At 44.7% G+C, this 12,500-nt stretch overlaps 2 protein-coding genes across 2 annotated transcripts in view; both read right to left on the reverse strand.

Annotated features, from left to right (window-relative positions):
• The window catches only part of alp3 (alkaline phosphatase 3), an 18,415-nt gene extending 15,230 nt beyond the window's left edge, over positions 1-3,185 (reverse strand). Inside the window, exon 1 of the mRNA XM_042063595.1 lies at positions 2,970-3,185. The gene's annotated coding sequence lies outside the window, so the exon portion shown is untranslated. The remainder of the gene's footprint in view (positions 1-2,969) is intronic.
• Positions 3,186-4,628: 1,443 nt separating this feature from the next.
• wu:fb16f03 (eukaryotic translation initiation factor 4 gamma 1) overlaps positions 4,629-12,500 on the reverse strand; it is a 63,058-nt gene continuing 55,186 nt past the window's right edge. Inside the window, 8 exon segments of the mRNA XM_042063572.1 lie at positions 4,629-5,886; positions 7,979-8,119; positions 8,744-8,825; positions 9,192-9,323; positions 10,735-10,833; positions 11,052-11,133; positions 11,278-11,403; positions 12,015-12,187. Of these exon segments, the coding sequence (XP_041919506.1) occupies positions 5,705-5,886; positions 7,979-8,119; positions 8,744-8,825; positions 9,192-9,323; positions 10,735-10,833; positions 11,052-11,133; positions 11,278-11,403; positions 12,015-12,187 (1,017 nt within the window). The 3' untranslated portion in view covers positions 4,629-5,704.

Consider the following 12,500-nt stretch of genomic DNA (forward strand, 5'->3'; position numbering starts at 1 on the left):
ATGAAATATGAAGTGTTGCCTGTAAACTTTCCGGGAAGTGATCAGCGAGACTGCCTCCTAGTGATAGACCCACGAAAATGGCCTGGTTTTGAGATGACGTGCATGCGTCCCTGATTCGACCCAAAGCGGCAACCGAGTTATGATAAAATGTCTAGATAAAATGTCCAGATTGTGCGTTTTCATGTTTTCGATCGTCATATATTTCATTTCCATTCATCACAGAGTTCCCAAAATCACATATAAGGTGTGTTAGAGTGTAAAAATGTAATATTACGTTTTTGGCACTCAACGCATGGGAAAGAAAAACGTAATATTACGCTTTTGGCACTCAATGAGTTAAGAACCAAACCAGATTTTGTTCGAATCTACACACCCATGGCTACCGGAAAATGTAAGGTTTATTTATCAAATGTTATGTTGAAGTATTCAAAAAATCTTTGTTTTAGAATTTTCGAACGAAAGGGGCGGTAGTTGGTGCTTTTACGATGTCATATGACGTGTGTTGTGTCATGTGATGTGTGTTGTGTCATGTGATAAAAATGTGAAGCGAGACATGACATACATAAAACTTCGCTGAACAGACAAACTGTGTGTGTGTGTGTGTGTGTGTGAGACCAACCAATTGGCCCTCTGGGGGCAAATAAAGTTTGTCCTTGACCTCACGATGATGTCACACACACACACACACTCCTGGCAATTTTGCACACCATTTTCTCTCTCCCCATCACACACACATATGATCTGCTATCGTTAATTAATTCATTGTTCCTGATGAAATATTTATGCTTTCATTTATGAGCTGCTGGAGTTCAAAGGTGTTTGGAAAAATCAGATTAGACCACATTCAGAGAGAGAGAGAGAGAAGAGAGAGAGAGACATGGGCCACACATGGGAGAGACATGGGCCACACATGGGAGAGACATGGGCCCTAAAAATAAATTCTGAAAAAAACAAGGTCTTAGTATTTCAAAAACGTTCCAAGCTGCAGGGAAACACCAACAATTTTAAAATAGGCAACAGGACAATTGACCAGACAAATAACTACACCTATCTAGGCATAACTCTGACTTCAACGGGGCACTTCGGCTTGGCTGTGAAGGAACTCAAAGAAAAAGCAAAAAGAGCATTTTATGCCATTAAAAGATCAATTAGATTGGAGCTACCAATTAGAATTTGGATTAAACTTTTTAAAACTGTGATCGAACCAATTGCACTATATGGCTCTAAGGTATGGGGTTTAGGACATGAATTCTCAACCTGGGATAAACACCCAATCGAAGCCCTGCATGCAGAGTTCTGCAAAAGTATCCTCCGGGTACAGAGGAAGACGCCATTGTGCATGCACAATGCATGCAGGGCAGAATTAGGCCAATACCCCCTTATCATCAATATTCAAAAAGGAGCCCTCTAATTCTGGCAACACATTAAAATGAGCCACCCCGACTCACTCCACCATCTAGCACTTCAAAGCCAAGAGCAAAACATAGGAAGGAGCCCACTTAGCCAACTTGTCCTGAGACTCAGTGACCTCACACCATCCCACATCACTGAGGCCCAGGACAATGTTACAGTAGCAAGAAAAATTAGACCCAACCAAATTACAAACAATGAAAAGGAAAATTACATCACCTATTGGAAAGAAGTAACCCAAACACAATCTAAATTACAATGTTATTTGGCCCTAAAACGTGAATACACAACAGCTACTTACCTGAGTACACTGAAAGACCCAAAACTCAGGAAAACCATGACTATGTACAGACTCAGTGAGCACAGTCTCTCCATAGAAAAAGGCAGACACAGGCAGACCTGGCTGCCCAGAGAGGAGAGGCTATGCTCACACTGCAGCTTGGGGGCTGTGGAGACAGAGCTCCACTTCTTAACAGAATGCCCAAAATATGAGGAAATACGGACATTATTTTTCAATAAATTAAATTCAACCCTCCCTGAATTCCAAACCTGGACAAATGAGGCTAAATTGCCTTACATCCTCGGTGAGAATGAGGATGTGGTTATTCTGGCTGCAAAATTTGTAGCAGCCTGCCACAACCTGAGGGACAGTCAGTGAGGCCACAACTACAAACAATGTTGTATATTTGTTCTTATTATTAGAATCGTTGTTTTACTTTTATGTCCTCTTATATGTGAATTCCACAATTCTGTTAAACATGTATTTATTTTCAATTTTGTCCTCTTTACCTCTTCTGTGCACATGTAATTGAGCTTTGGCAATAATGTTCATGCAACGTTCATGCCAATAAAGCTTTCTTGAATTGAATTCAATTGAGAGAGAGAGAGAGAAGAGAGAGAAGAGAGATAGAGAAGAGAGATAGAGAAGAGAGAGAGAGAAGAGAGATAGAGAAGAGAGAGAAAAGAGAAGAGAGAGAGAGAGAGTGTTGGGTAGAGGGGAGATCACCAAATGAAAGCTATGGGGAGGAGTGTGTGCTTAGTTTCCATTATCTTCCTCATATCTCTCTCTCTCTCTCCAAAGGACACACTAATAAAGATATTAGTGTTTTGTCAAAGCCACGGTTCTCTGCCGATCTCTGGGGTGCGTAAGAGAAAGCCCAATTCATATTGAGTTTTTATTTGATTTTAGATTAGGTTATAGATGCTTTTAGTTTAATCATCCACAAAGGGACTTTATGGTGTTACAGCAGCAATAAATAATATTAACATATATCACTCACACATACACACAAGTGAGAAATAAATATAATTCAGGGTAAGATGTCTGTGCAACTGAGTGTAATCTGTGCATCGTCTCTCAGAATAATCCTCCTGTGCAGGGCCAGAGGGGAGACATTGTAGACTGATACAGAACTTCACAGGAATGAGTTTCTGTTACGGTCTTTATTTCACATCCAGCTGGAAACACTTTGTTGTCTGAGCAGCAGTTTTGAGGTCAAATTCTTACCTGTGTAGGAAGTATGTGTGTGTGTGTGGTGAGGATTAAGGTTGTTTCTTACCTGTGTAGGAAGTATGTGTGTGTGTGTGGTGAGGATTAAGGTTGTTTCTGTTAATGTTGAAGTTGACATGAGCTCTCCCGGCAGCACTGTTGCATTTTCAGAAACACAGCGCCTTCTAGTGTTTAGAACACTTAAGAAAGTGATCGATCATCCACATGAGAAAGATATAGAGGATCGGCGACCTCTAGTGGACACAATGCACACTACTCCATTTCCAAACACGGCAAGGGTGAACGACTATTACTATGGTTACATTATTTTTAAATGTATTAATTTTAGCAGATGCTTCTATCGAAAGTGACTTCCAAAATGAGAAAGCCCTCAGGTAGGAATTACTAATGCATCCTCAATACTGTTACTAGAGGCTAGGAGTGCAGGCATTCTAATGCTGTTACTAGAGGATAGTGCAGGCATTCTAATGCTGTTACTAGAGGATAGTGCAGGCATTCTAATGCTGTTACTAGAGGATGGTGCAGGCATTCTAATGCTGTTACTAGAGGATAGTGCAGGCATTCTAATGCTGTTACTAGAGGATGGTGCAGGCATTCTAATGCTGTTACTAGAGGATGGTGCAGGCATTCTAATGCTGTTACTAGAGGATAGTGCAGGCATTCTAATGCTGTTACTAGAGGATAGTGCAGGCATTCTAAGTACTAGTGTAAGTGTGGCAAGAGAAGGGCTCTATCAGCAGCAGGGGGTTGATGTTTCTTGGTGTTTTATGCCCCCAACGTTGTCTTCAAGGCAGCGCTGCCTGGAAGGCGCTATGGTTAGGCATGGGTTAAGATTAGGGTTAGGTTTAGGATTAGGCATGGGTTAAGGTTAGGGTTGGGGTTAGGTTTAGGATTAGGCATGGGTTAAGGTTAGGGTTAGGTTAAGTCAGCGGTGGCAGCGCTGCCTGGAAGACGACGTTAGGGGCATAAAACACCATCGAGCGGAGCGACACAGACACAGGATGACCCATCAGACATACACACACAGACGCAGGATGACCCATCAGACATACACACACACACAGACGCAGGATGACCCATCAGAAGTGCCCTTGAGCAAGGCACCTAACCCCTCACTGCTCCCCGAGCGCCGCTGTTGTTGCAGGCAGCTCACTGCGCCGGGATTAGTGTGTGCTTCACCTCACTGTGTGTGTGTGCTGTGTGTGTTTCACTAATTCACGGATTGGGATAAATGCAGAGACCAAATTTCCCTCACGGGATCAAAAGAGTATACATACTTATACACACACTGATCTGGCCATAGCTCAGCTTAATGGAATGGATGACATCACACACACATAATTATCACCAGGGCAGCTTGCGGCGCCAAGGCCTCATTAATGAAGACAAGGCACAGGAGGACAGGTAATTACACAACCTAGGTACACACACACACACACACACACTAGACGTGCTGACACACAGAGGCAGACAAACCCAAACGATTGCGTGCACACACAGAAAGTCACAGACAAACCCAAACGATTGCAGACAGACACACACACACACAAACAGACAGGTACACATGCAGAGTCTGAGTGCTTTTTAACTGCAATATTATTTATTGTCTTGTCTAGTCCAGTTCAGAGCTGTGTAAAGAAGCCTAGGTACACACACACACACACACACACACACACACACACACAGGAAAACACACGCAGAGTCTGAGTGCTTTTTAACTGCAATATTATTTATTGTTTTGTCCAGTTCAGAGCTGTGTAAAGAAGCTATTAGTTTTCTCTTCATTAAATACTTCAGAAAGAAAAGCCCAGACAGAACACAAAACAAAAAATTATTTACAAAAATGTGATTCAATTTGTAATCAATAAACTGGGTGCCTCCACCTCTCCCTCGGCCATGAAGAGAGAGGGAGCGAGGGATGAAGAACGAGTGTGGAGAACAAGTGGGGTGGTTAAGCGCTTTCAGAAGAAAAGCAAGAAGTCGTTTCTCTTCAAACGAGTGTGTTCCACACACACACACACACACACACACGCACGCACGCGCGCGCGTCCCAGCGGCCTCAGGAGAGGATTTCAAGTTGAGACATTAGTGCCTCATACTCGTCCTTTGCCCATCCCTCCTTCTCTTCTCTTCTCTTCTCCTTTCTGAGAAAGGGGGATGACGTCCAGGGGCCAGAGGGGGCTGTTTGGACAGCGCTGCCCACTCGGCAGACAAAGTTCAAAGTTCACATCCTTTGTTGGCCTCGCCCCTGTCCTGTCACTCTACAGACAGGAAGTGAGCAGGAGCCGATCACAGCTTCCCATTGCTGTCCTCATTAGCATATCCTTCCCACGTATGAAAACCAGGAAGAACAAAGTCACACTGCAGAAGCCTGTCTCACGCACACACACACACACACACACACACACACACACACACACACAGAGAATCCCATCCACACAATTTCTGAAAAATAAAGATTTGAACAGCATTACTTTCACACACACACACACTCTCTTCGGTTGTCATGGATTCCCTATGGCAACAGGACATCGAGGAGAGGGAGAGAGTGAGAGAGAGAAAACTAAATTAAGAGGGGGGAAAAGAGAGTCTATTTTCCCAGAACGCACTGCAGGCCTGGAGCTGGGCCCTGTGAGGACAGAAGGCAGCATCTGAAACACATTCAACACAAGCGCTCCCACGCGGCCCACGCCACTCTCTCTCTCCCGCTCCGCTCCACGAGTCTCCTCCTCCTCCCGTCCCGTCCCGTCCGGCGCTCCACAGCACCGGGGGCGGGGCCTGTCTCTAGCTGTTGTCTGATTCGTCCTCGGCCTCCCGTAGCCAGGTGAAGAATGCGGTGACGGACTTTAGGGCCACGCCTTTGCCCACCTGCTCCGCCGGGTCCTTACTCGACTCCCAGCGGTAGAACGCCTCCTCCCGGATCACGTCCTCGTCGTACAGAACGTCAAAGAACATCCGCAGCAGGTCTGAAACACACACACACCATGTTAACACACTTTTAGTGTTTGCTCTTGTGTTAAACAACATCTGTCAACACAAAACCAAACCATAAACTCACACATACCAGGGATCAGATTAATTTAACACTATTATGATATGCGATCCTTTACATTTAACACTTATAGGACTGATCCTTTAATTTAAGACTTATATGATATGACTGATCCTTTAATTTAACACTTATTTGATATGACTGATCCTTTACGTTTAACACTTATATGATATGACTGATCCTTTAATTTAACACTTATATGATATGACTCATCCTTTACATTTAACACTGTATAATATGACTGATCCTTTACATTTAACACTTATATGACTGATCCTTTACGTTTAACACTTATATGATATGACTGATCCTTTAATTTAACACTTATATGATATGACTCATCCTTTACATTTAACACTTATATGATATGACTGATCCTTTACGTTTAACACTTATATGACTGATCCTTTACATTTTGTGATCCTTTACATGCAACACTATATGATGACTGCGATCCTTTACATGTAGCACGTATGACACTAGCTGAGCAGCTGTAGTGTAATTCCTGATTCCCGTTTGGCTGCTGGGTGTGTGTAGCATCTTTAATAGGATTTCCATTGGAACTTGCTGTGTGACCTCTGCTGGAGGAGAACTCTCATCACACACACACACACACACGTACGCACGCACACACACACCACACTGGAATCTCACACACACACACACACACACGTACGCACACACACACGTACGCACACACACACGTACGCACACACACACCACACTGGAATCTCTCACACACCACACTGGAATCTCTCACACACACACACACACACAGCACACTGGAATCAAACACACACACACACACACACACACACACACACACACACACACACACACCACACTGGAATCATCACACACACACACACCGGAATCACACACACACTAGGGCTGTCACTTTTGTGAAAAAATCCTGTTCGATTCTTGAGACATAATTGTTCATTGAATCGATTGTAAAATCGATTTTTCATGTCTAAAGACGTTTTAATTTTCAACACCAAATATAGGACAATCCACGAACAACTAACAGGCATTAGGACAAACGTAAAGGGGGCGCTTGAAGACGCACAATGGCGTGAAGTTTCGTGCACAATGACAAACAGGAATGCAACATTCTCGAAAAACAATAAGCAGAGTGGACTGCCATAACATCAGTGAAAAACATTACTGCAGGCTTCAACGTGGCTGCGTTTACAATTAGAAATGTCAAACAAATTTCGCCTACGTAGAACTCACGACTGCACAGTTTGCATACCGCTTTGTCCTTCTCCATAGTCTGATATACCCAAACCCCGAAGTGCTTCCATATCGAACTCCTCAAGTTATTAGGGCCTATCACTCGTATCTCTCATGTCGCACAGGTTGATCGCGTTGTCCTCAATTTTTTGGCAAAAAACCAGCAGCACAGCAGCCGAAAAAGCTGTTTCCGGTGCGTAAAATTGGTGGGAATTTTCTTTTTAGCTTTCGCAATGCTTACTGCACTTCGGAATTCTTTGTTATTTTTCTGCTTGTTCCTGAGTTTTGTTACATCTATCTTTTTCATTTGTTTAATTCGTTTAAAATTAATAGTGTACATATTTGGTTAAAATCGATTCCCTATTTTAGTTTTCGAAACTTGTGTTGGTTGGTCCAATCGATTGTGCAATCGATTTTCGAACGTAAAGTGACAGCCCTAACACACACACACACACACACCACACTGGAATCACACACACACACACACTGGAATCTCACAGACACACACACCACACCACACTGGAGTCATTACATCATCATACACCATACTGGAGTCATCACACACACACACACCACACACATCATACACACACACACCACACTGGAGTCATTACAACATCACACACCACACTGGAGTCATTACAACATCACACACCATACTGGAGTCATCACACCATCACACAGGAGTTGTTTGCTTCTCCCAAGGACACACACACACGCTCACACACACACACACGCTCACACACACACACACAAACACACACACTTACTGGGCGGTTGTTCCAGTTGCACCATCAGACTCTGGAGGGCGTAGAGGGCCTGCAGCTCCTTCTCCTCACCTTTCAGGTAGCGCTGCAACAGCACGGCCCTCTGGGTAATCTGCTCCACGTCCACCTTATAAGGCTTCTCACCTGCAGACACACACACACACCATTTTTACTACAGATGAGTGAATGGGATTTGCATAGATGCAGGATTCTGATGGTCCATAGGCAGAATGTGATTGCAACAGATACTCTGTTCTGATTGGCTATAGACTGTATGTGACTGTAATAGATGCATGTTTCTGATTGGTTGTAGCTGGTTTTCATGAGGTCCCAAAGGGGTGTGCTAAGTTCCACTGGTTGTGTCGTGTGTTGCGTTGCTAAGACACAGTTCCACTGGTCCTGCAGTGTTGAGTAGGAGTTAAGTTGTGTCGTGTTGCTAAGACACAGTTCCACTGCAGTGTTGTGTCGTGTTGCTAAGACACAGTTCCACTGCAGTGTTGTGTCGTGTTGCTAAGACACAGTTCCACTGCAGTGTCGTGTTGTTAAGACACAGTTCTACTGGTCGTGCAGTGTTGTGTTGTGTTGTTAAGACACAGTTCCACTGGTCGTGCAGTGTTGTGTTGTTAAGACACAGTTCCACTGGTCGTGTCGTGTCATGTTGCTAAGACACAGTTCCACTGGTCCTACAGTGTTGCGTCGTGTTGCGTCGTGTTGTGTTGCTAAGACACAGTTCCACTGGTCCTGCAGTGCTAAGGAGAAGGAACTCACAGATGACTGCAGCCTGACAAACGGCGATCATCAATGCTCTCACAAACGCACTGGACACCACCTGCTTCTCATCCAGGTTCGCCTGCAACATACACACACGGTCATTAGTGCCCTCACAAACACATGGACACTACCTGCTTCTCATCCAGGTTCGCCTGCAGGACACACCTCTACACACACCTCTACCCATTCGGTGGTGCTCTCTCTCTCTATCACACACTCACACACCCTCTACCCACTCGTATATTTTGCTGGTTGTCACACACACACACCTCCACCCAGTCATAGATGCGCTGGTTGACACACACACACACACACACACACACACACACACACACACACACACATCTCCACCCAGTCGTAGATGCGCTGGTTGACACACACACACACACACACACCTCCACCCAGTCGTAGATGCGCTGGTTGACACACACACACACACACACACCTCCACCCAGTCGTAGATGCGCTGGTTGTCTGGTTTGTCCTGCAGGAGGCGCTCTAGCTCCTCTCTCAGCTGTTGAGGACTGCGCAGCTCGGCTCGCTTCTCCGTCTCTGAGCCCACGGTGTACTCTACCGTCTGGACACAAGGTTGGAATGGAACAACGTTTGGAACCTTTGGATAGGTTTATGTTTTCCTGTGAACGCTTTGGCAATGCATCATATGATTTGTCATGCCAATAAAGCATATTTGAATTGAATTGAATTGAGAGAGAGGGAGAGAGAGAAAGACAGAGAGGGGAGGGAGAGAGAGAGGGAGAGAGATAGAGAGAAAGAGGGAGGGAGACAGAGAGAGGGAGGGAGGGAGAGAGAGGTCGACAGAGAGAGGGAGGGAGGGAGAGAGAGGTCGACAGAGAGAGAGAGAGAGAGGGAAAGGGAGAAAGAGGGAGGGAGGAAGAGAGAGAGGGGGGGAGAAAGAGAAAGAAAGACAACATTTCTTTGAAGCGACTTGTTTTCTCCTCGAGAGGTGGTAACCACATTGCAAAGGCAAAGTTCCCAAAGTCTGTATCTATACCAAGATGGACAATCAATCCCTGCTGAGCTCACTCACTGCGGTGACAGGCCATCTACAATGTGGGGTGCTAACGCTAACCCTAGACGTGGTGGATCTGACCGGTTTATGAGGTCATTATGAGGTCACCATAATTAATGGTGGATCTGACAGGTTTAGGAAGTCATTACAAGGTCATTATGAAGTCACCATAATTAATGGGGGATCTGACAGGTTTAGGAGGTCATTATGGGGTCATTATGAGGTCATTATGAGGTCACCATAATAGAGTCCCGAAGTGTGACGTAGCGTTTCCATGACAGCAGAATCACTGGATCTAAACAAACTTTCGAAGTGGCTTAAATAGCATTGAATGTAGACATGTGGCATCATTTCTAGCTAATAAAAATAAATATAGCCATTTAAACGTGTTTTACCTGCTTGGCAGCAGCTTAGCCACATAACACGGATTTCCTGGCAGGTGTAATAGAATGAAACAAAATTCCAGCGGATATTTCACGTCTTCTCAAAGATTGGCGGCTGTTAAGAGTGCCGTTTTTTGACAAAAATAAAAAATAAAGCCAAAACACGTCCGTGAATTTAAGGATTTTAACCGCATGCTGTGAAGTTACATGCAGGTCTCTTTTACGGAGGAAACCCATGCTAAAATAAAACTCTGTAGTCACGAATTTGATTGTGTTGGTATGAATATACGTTGTAGTATGGGATTCCTACAGTGTAAAAAAAATATACTAACGTCTTAGAGACTTTGTAAAATTATTGAAATAGATTAAGAAAGCCACCGCTATGGTGATTACTAATGGTTGATTGATTTGTTTAGATCCAGTGATATCGCTGCCTTGACAACGCTACGTCATGGCTCTACTAATAGTACACGATACTCTATTAATGGGGGATCAGACAGGTTTCGGAGGTCATTATGAGGTCATTATGAGGTCACCATAATTAATGGGGGATCTGATCACTGCTGACCCCTGACCTTTTCAGTCACAAACTTGTTGACGTCTTCGTCCTCCGGCAGGAAGTCCCTCCAGTTAAGCCCCGCCTCCAGCCACATAGATGCAATCTTTTTATGACTCTGAAAACACAAACGCACACGTACACACACACGCAGTGAGAACACATTACAGACACACACACATAAATATAACCAACTACAAACTGTAAATTCTTTTAATATGAAGTAATTGAATACTTTCAGTAATGTCATTACGGTATGTATATGATATTGTGACAGTCATTATACTGGAACAAATATATATCTATTATATCAACAGTGCGCACACATACACACACCATTCCTTTGGAGAGCAGGTTGAGGATCTCAGCCAGCAACACTCCTGCTTTTGCCATAGGCTGCAGCGGCTTGGCCACCTCCCTAAGAGATAAGAGGTCAGAGTTCAGCGGTCAACTACTACACACACACACACACACACGTGTGTGTGTGTGTGTGTGTGTGTATGAGTGTTTAAATGCACAGAGCAGGGGGCAGGGTAGGCCTCAGATGAAGCCTGGGGCTGACCTGAAGAGCGTGCCCATGGGGATGCCTCCCTCCTGGAGCATGGGAGCAATGATCTCAGCCAGGTAGAGCCAGATGTGGGGAATGTCAATGGCCATGTCCTCAGCCACCTCCAGGATCTCATAGAGACTAACACACACACACAAACACAGCATTAACAACTGCAGCTACATACACACACACACCATTAACAACTACAGCCACACACACACACACACACACACACAGACAGAACGCCTACACAGCCGCCTAAGCTGCAAAGCGCTGTGTGAAACACTAGAAGGGGTGCGTCACGATTCTGCCGATTCTTCTTCTCCTCACGCTGCGACACAGGTGCGTGGATATGAGTGTCATGATTTCCGTTTCCATATGCATATCGTTACAGCCTCACTACAGTCACACTCGCACACACACACACACGCACACACAGCATTAATTACAACAGCCACACACAAACGCACAGTATTAACTACTAGTCACACACGCACCACACACACACACAGCATTAACTACTACAGTCACACACACACACACACACACACACACAGACAGCATTAACTACTACACACACACACACACACACACACACACACAGCATTAACTACTACAGTCACACACACGCACGCACCAAACACACACAACATTAACTATAACAGCCATACACACACACACAGCATTAACTACTACAGTCACACACATGCACCACACACACACACACACACACACACACGTACACTCACCCCTTGTAGTACTGTTGTGTGCTGAGCGTTCCTGCTTTGATGAGCTGCTGGAGCAGCATACCCATGTGTTCCCGGGCCATGGAGCTTCTCTCCAGAGTCGCCTCGATGCCCACGCGCACAAACAAGCCCAGCAGGGAGGGACACTGCAGCTCAGACACACACTGCAGAGCCTCCTGCAGAACACACACACACACGCACATACACGCAGAACACGTTACACGTGCCACACTCAGATAATACATGCGGTAACACTTTTTAATAACTAAACACAATTAGGGCTGTCACTTTTGTGAAAAAATCTTGTTCGATTTTTGAGACACAAATGTTCATTGAATCGATTATAAAATCGATTTTCCATGTCTAAAGACGTTTCCATTTTCGTCGCCAAATATAAGCCAATCCACAGACAACTAACAGCCATTAGGACGAACGTAAAGAGGGCGCTTGTAGATGCAAGCCAGCAATATTTCTGATGATTTATTGGTG

This window comes from Alosa sapidissima, chromosome 15 (assembly GCF_018492685.1).
Source record: "Alosa sapidissima isolate fAloSap1 chromosome 15, fAloSap1.pri, whole genome shotgun sequence".
NCBI classification, from domain to species: domain Eukaryota; kingdom Metazoa; phylum Chordata; class Actinopteri; order Clupeiformes; family Clupeidae; genus Alosa; species Alosa sapidissima.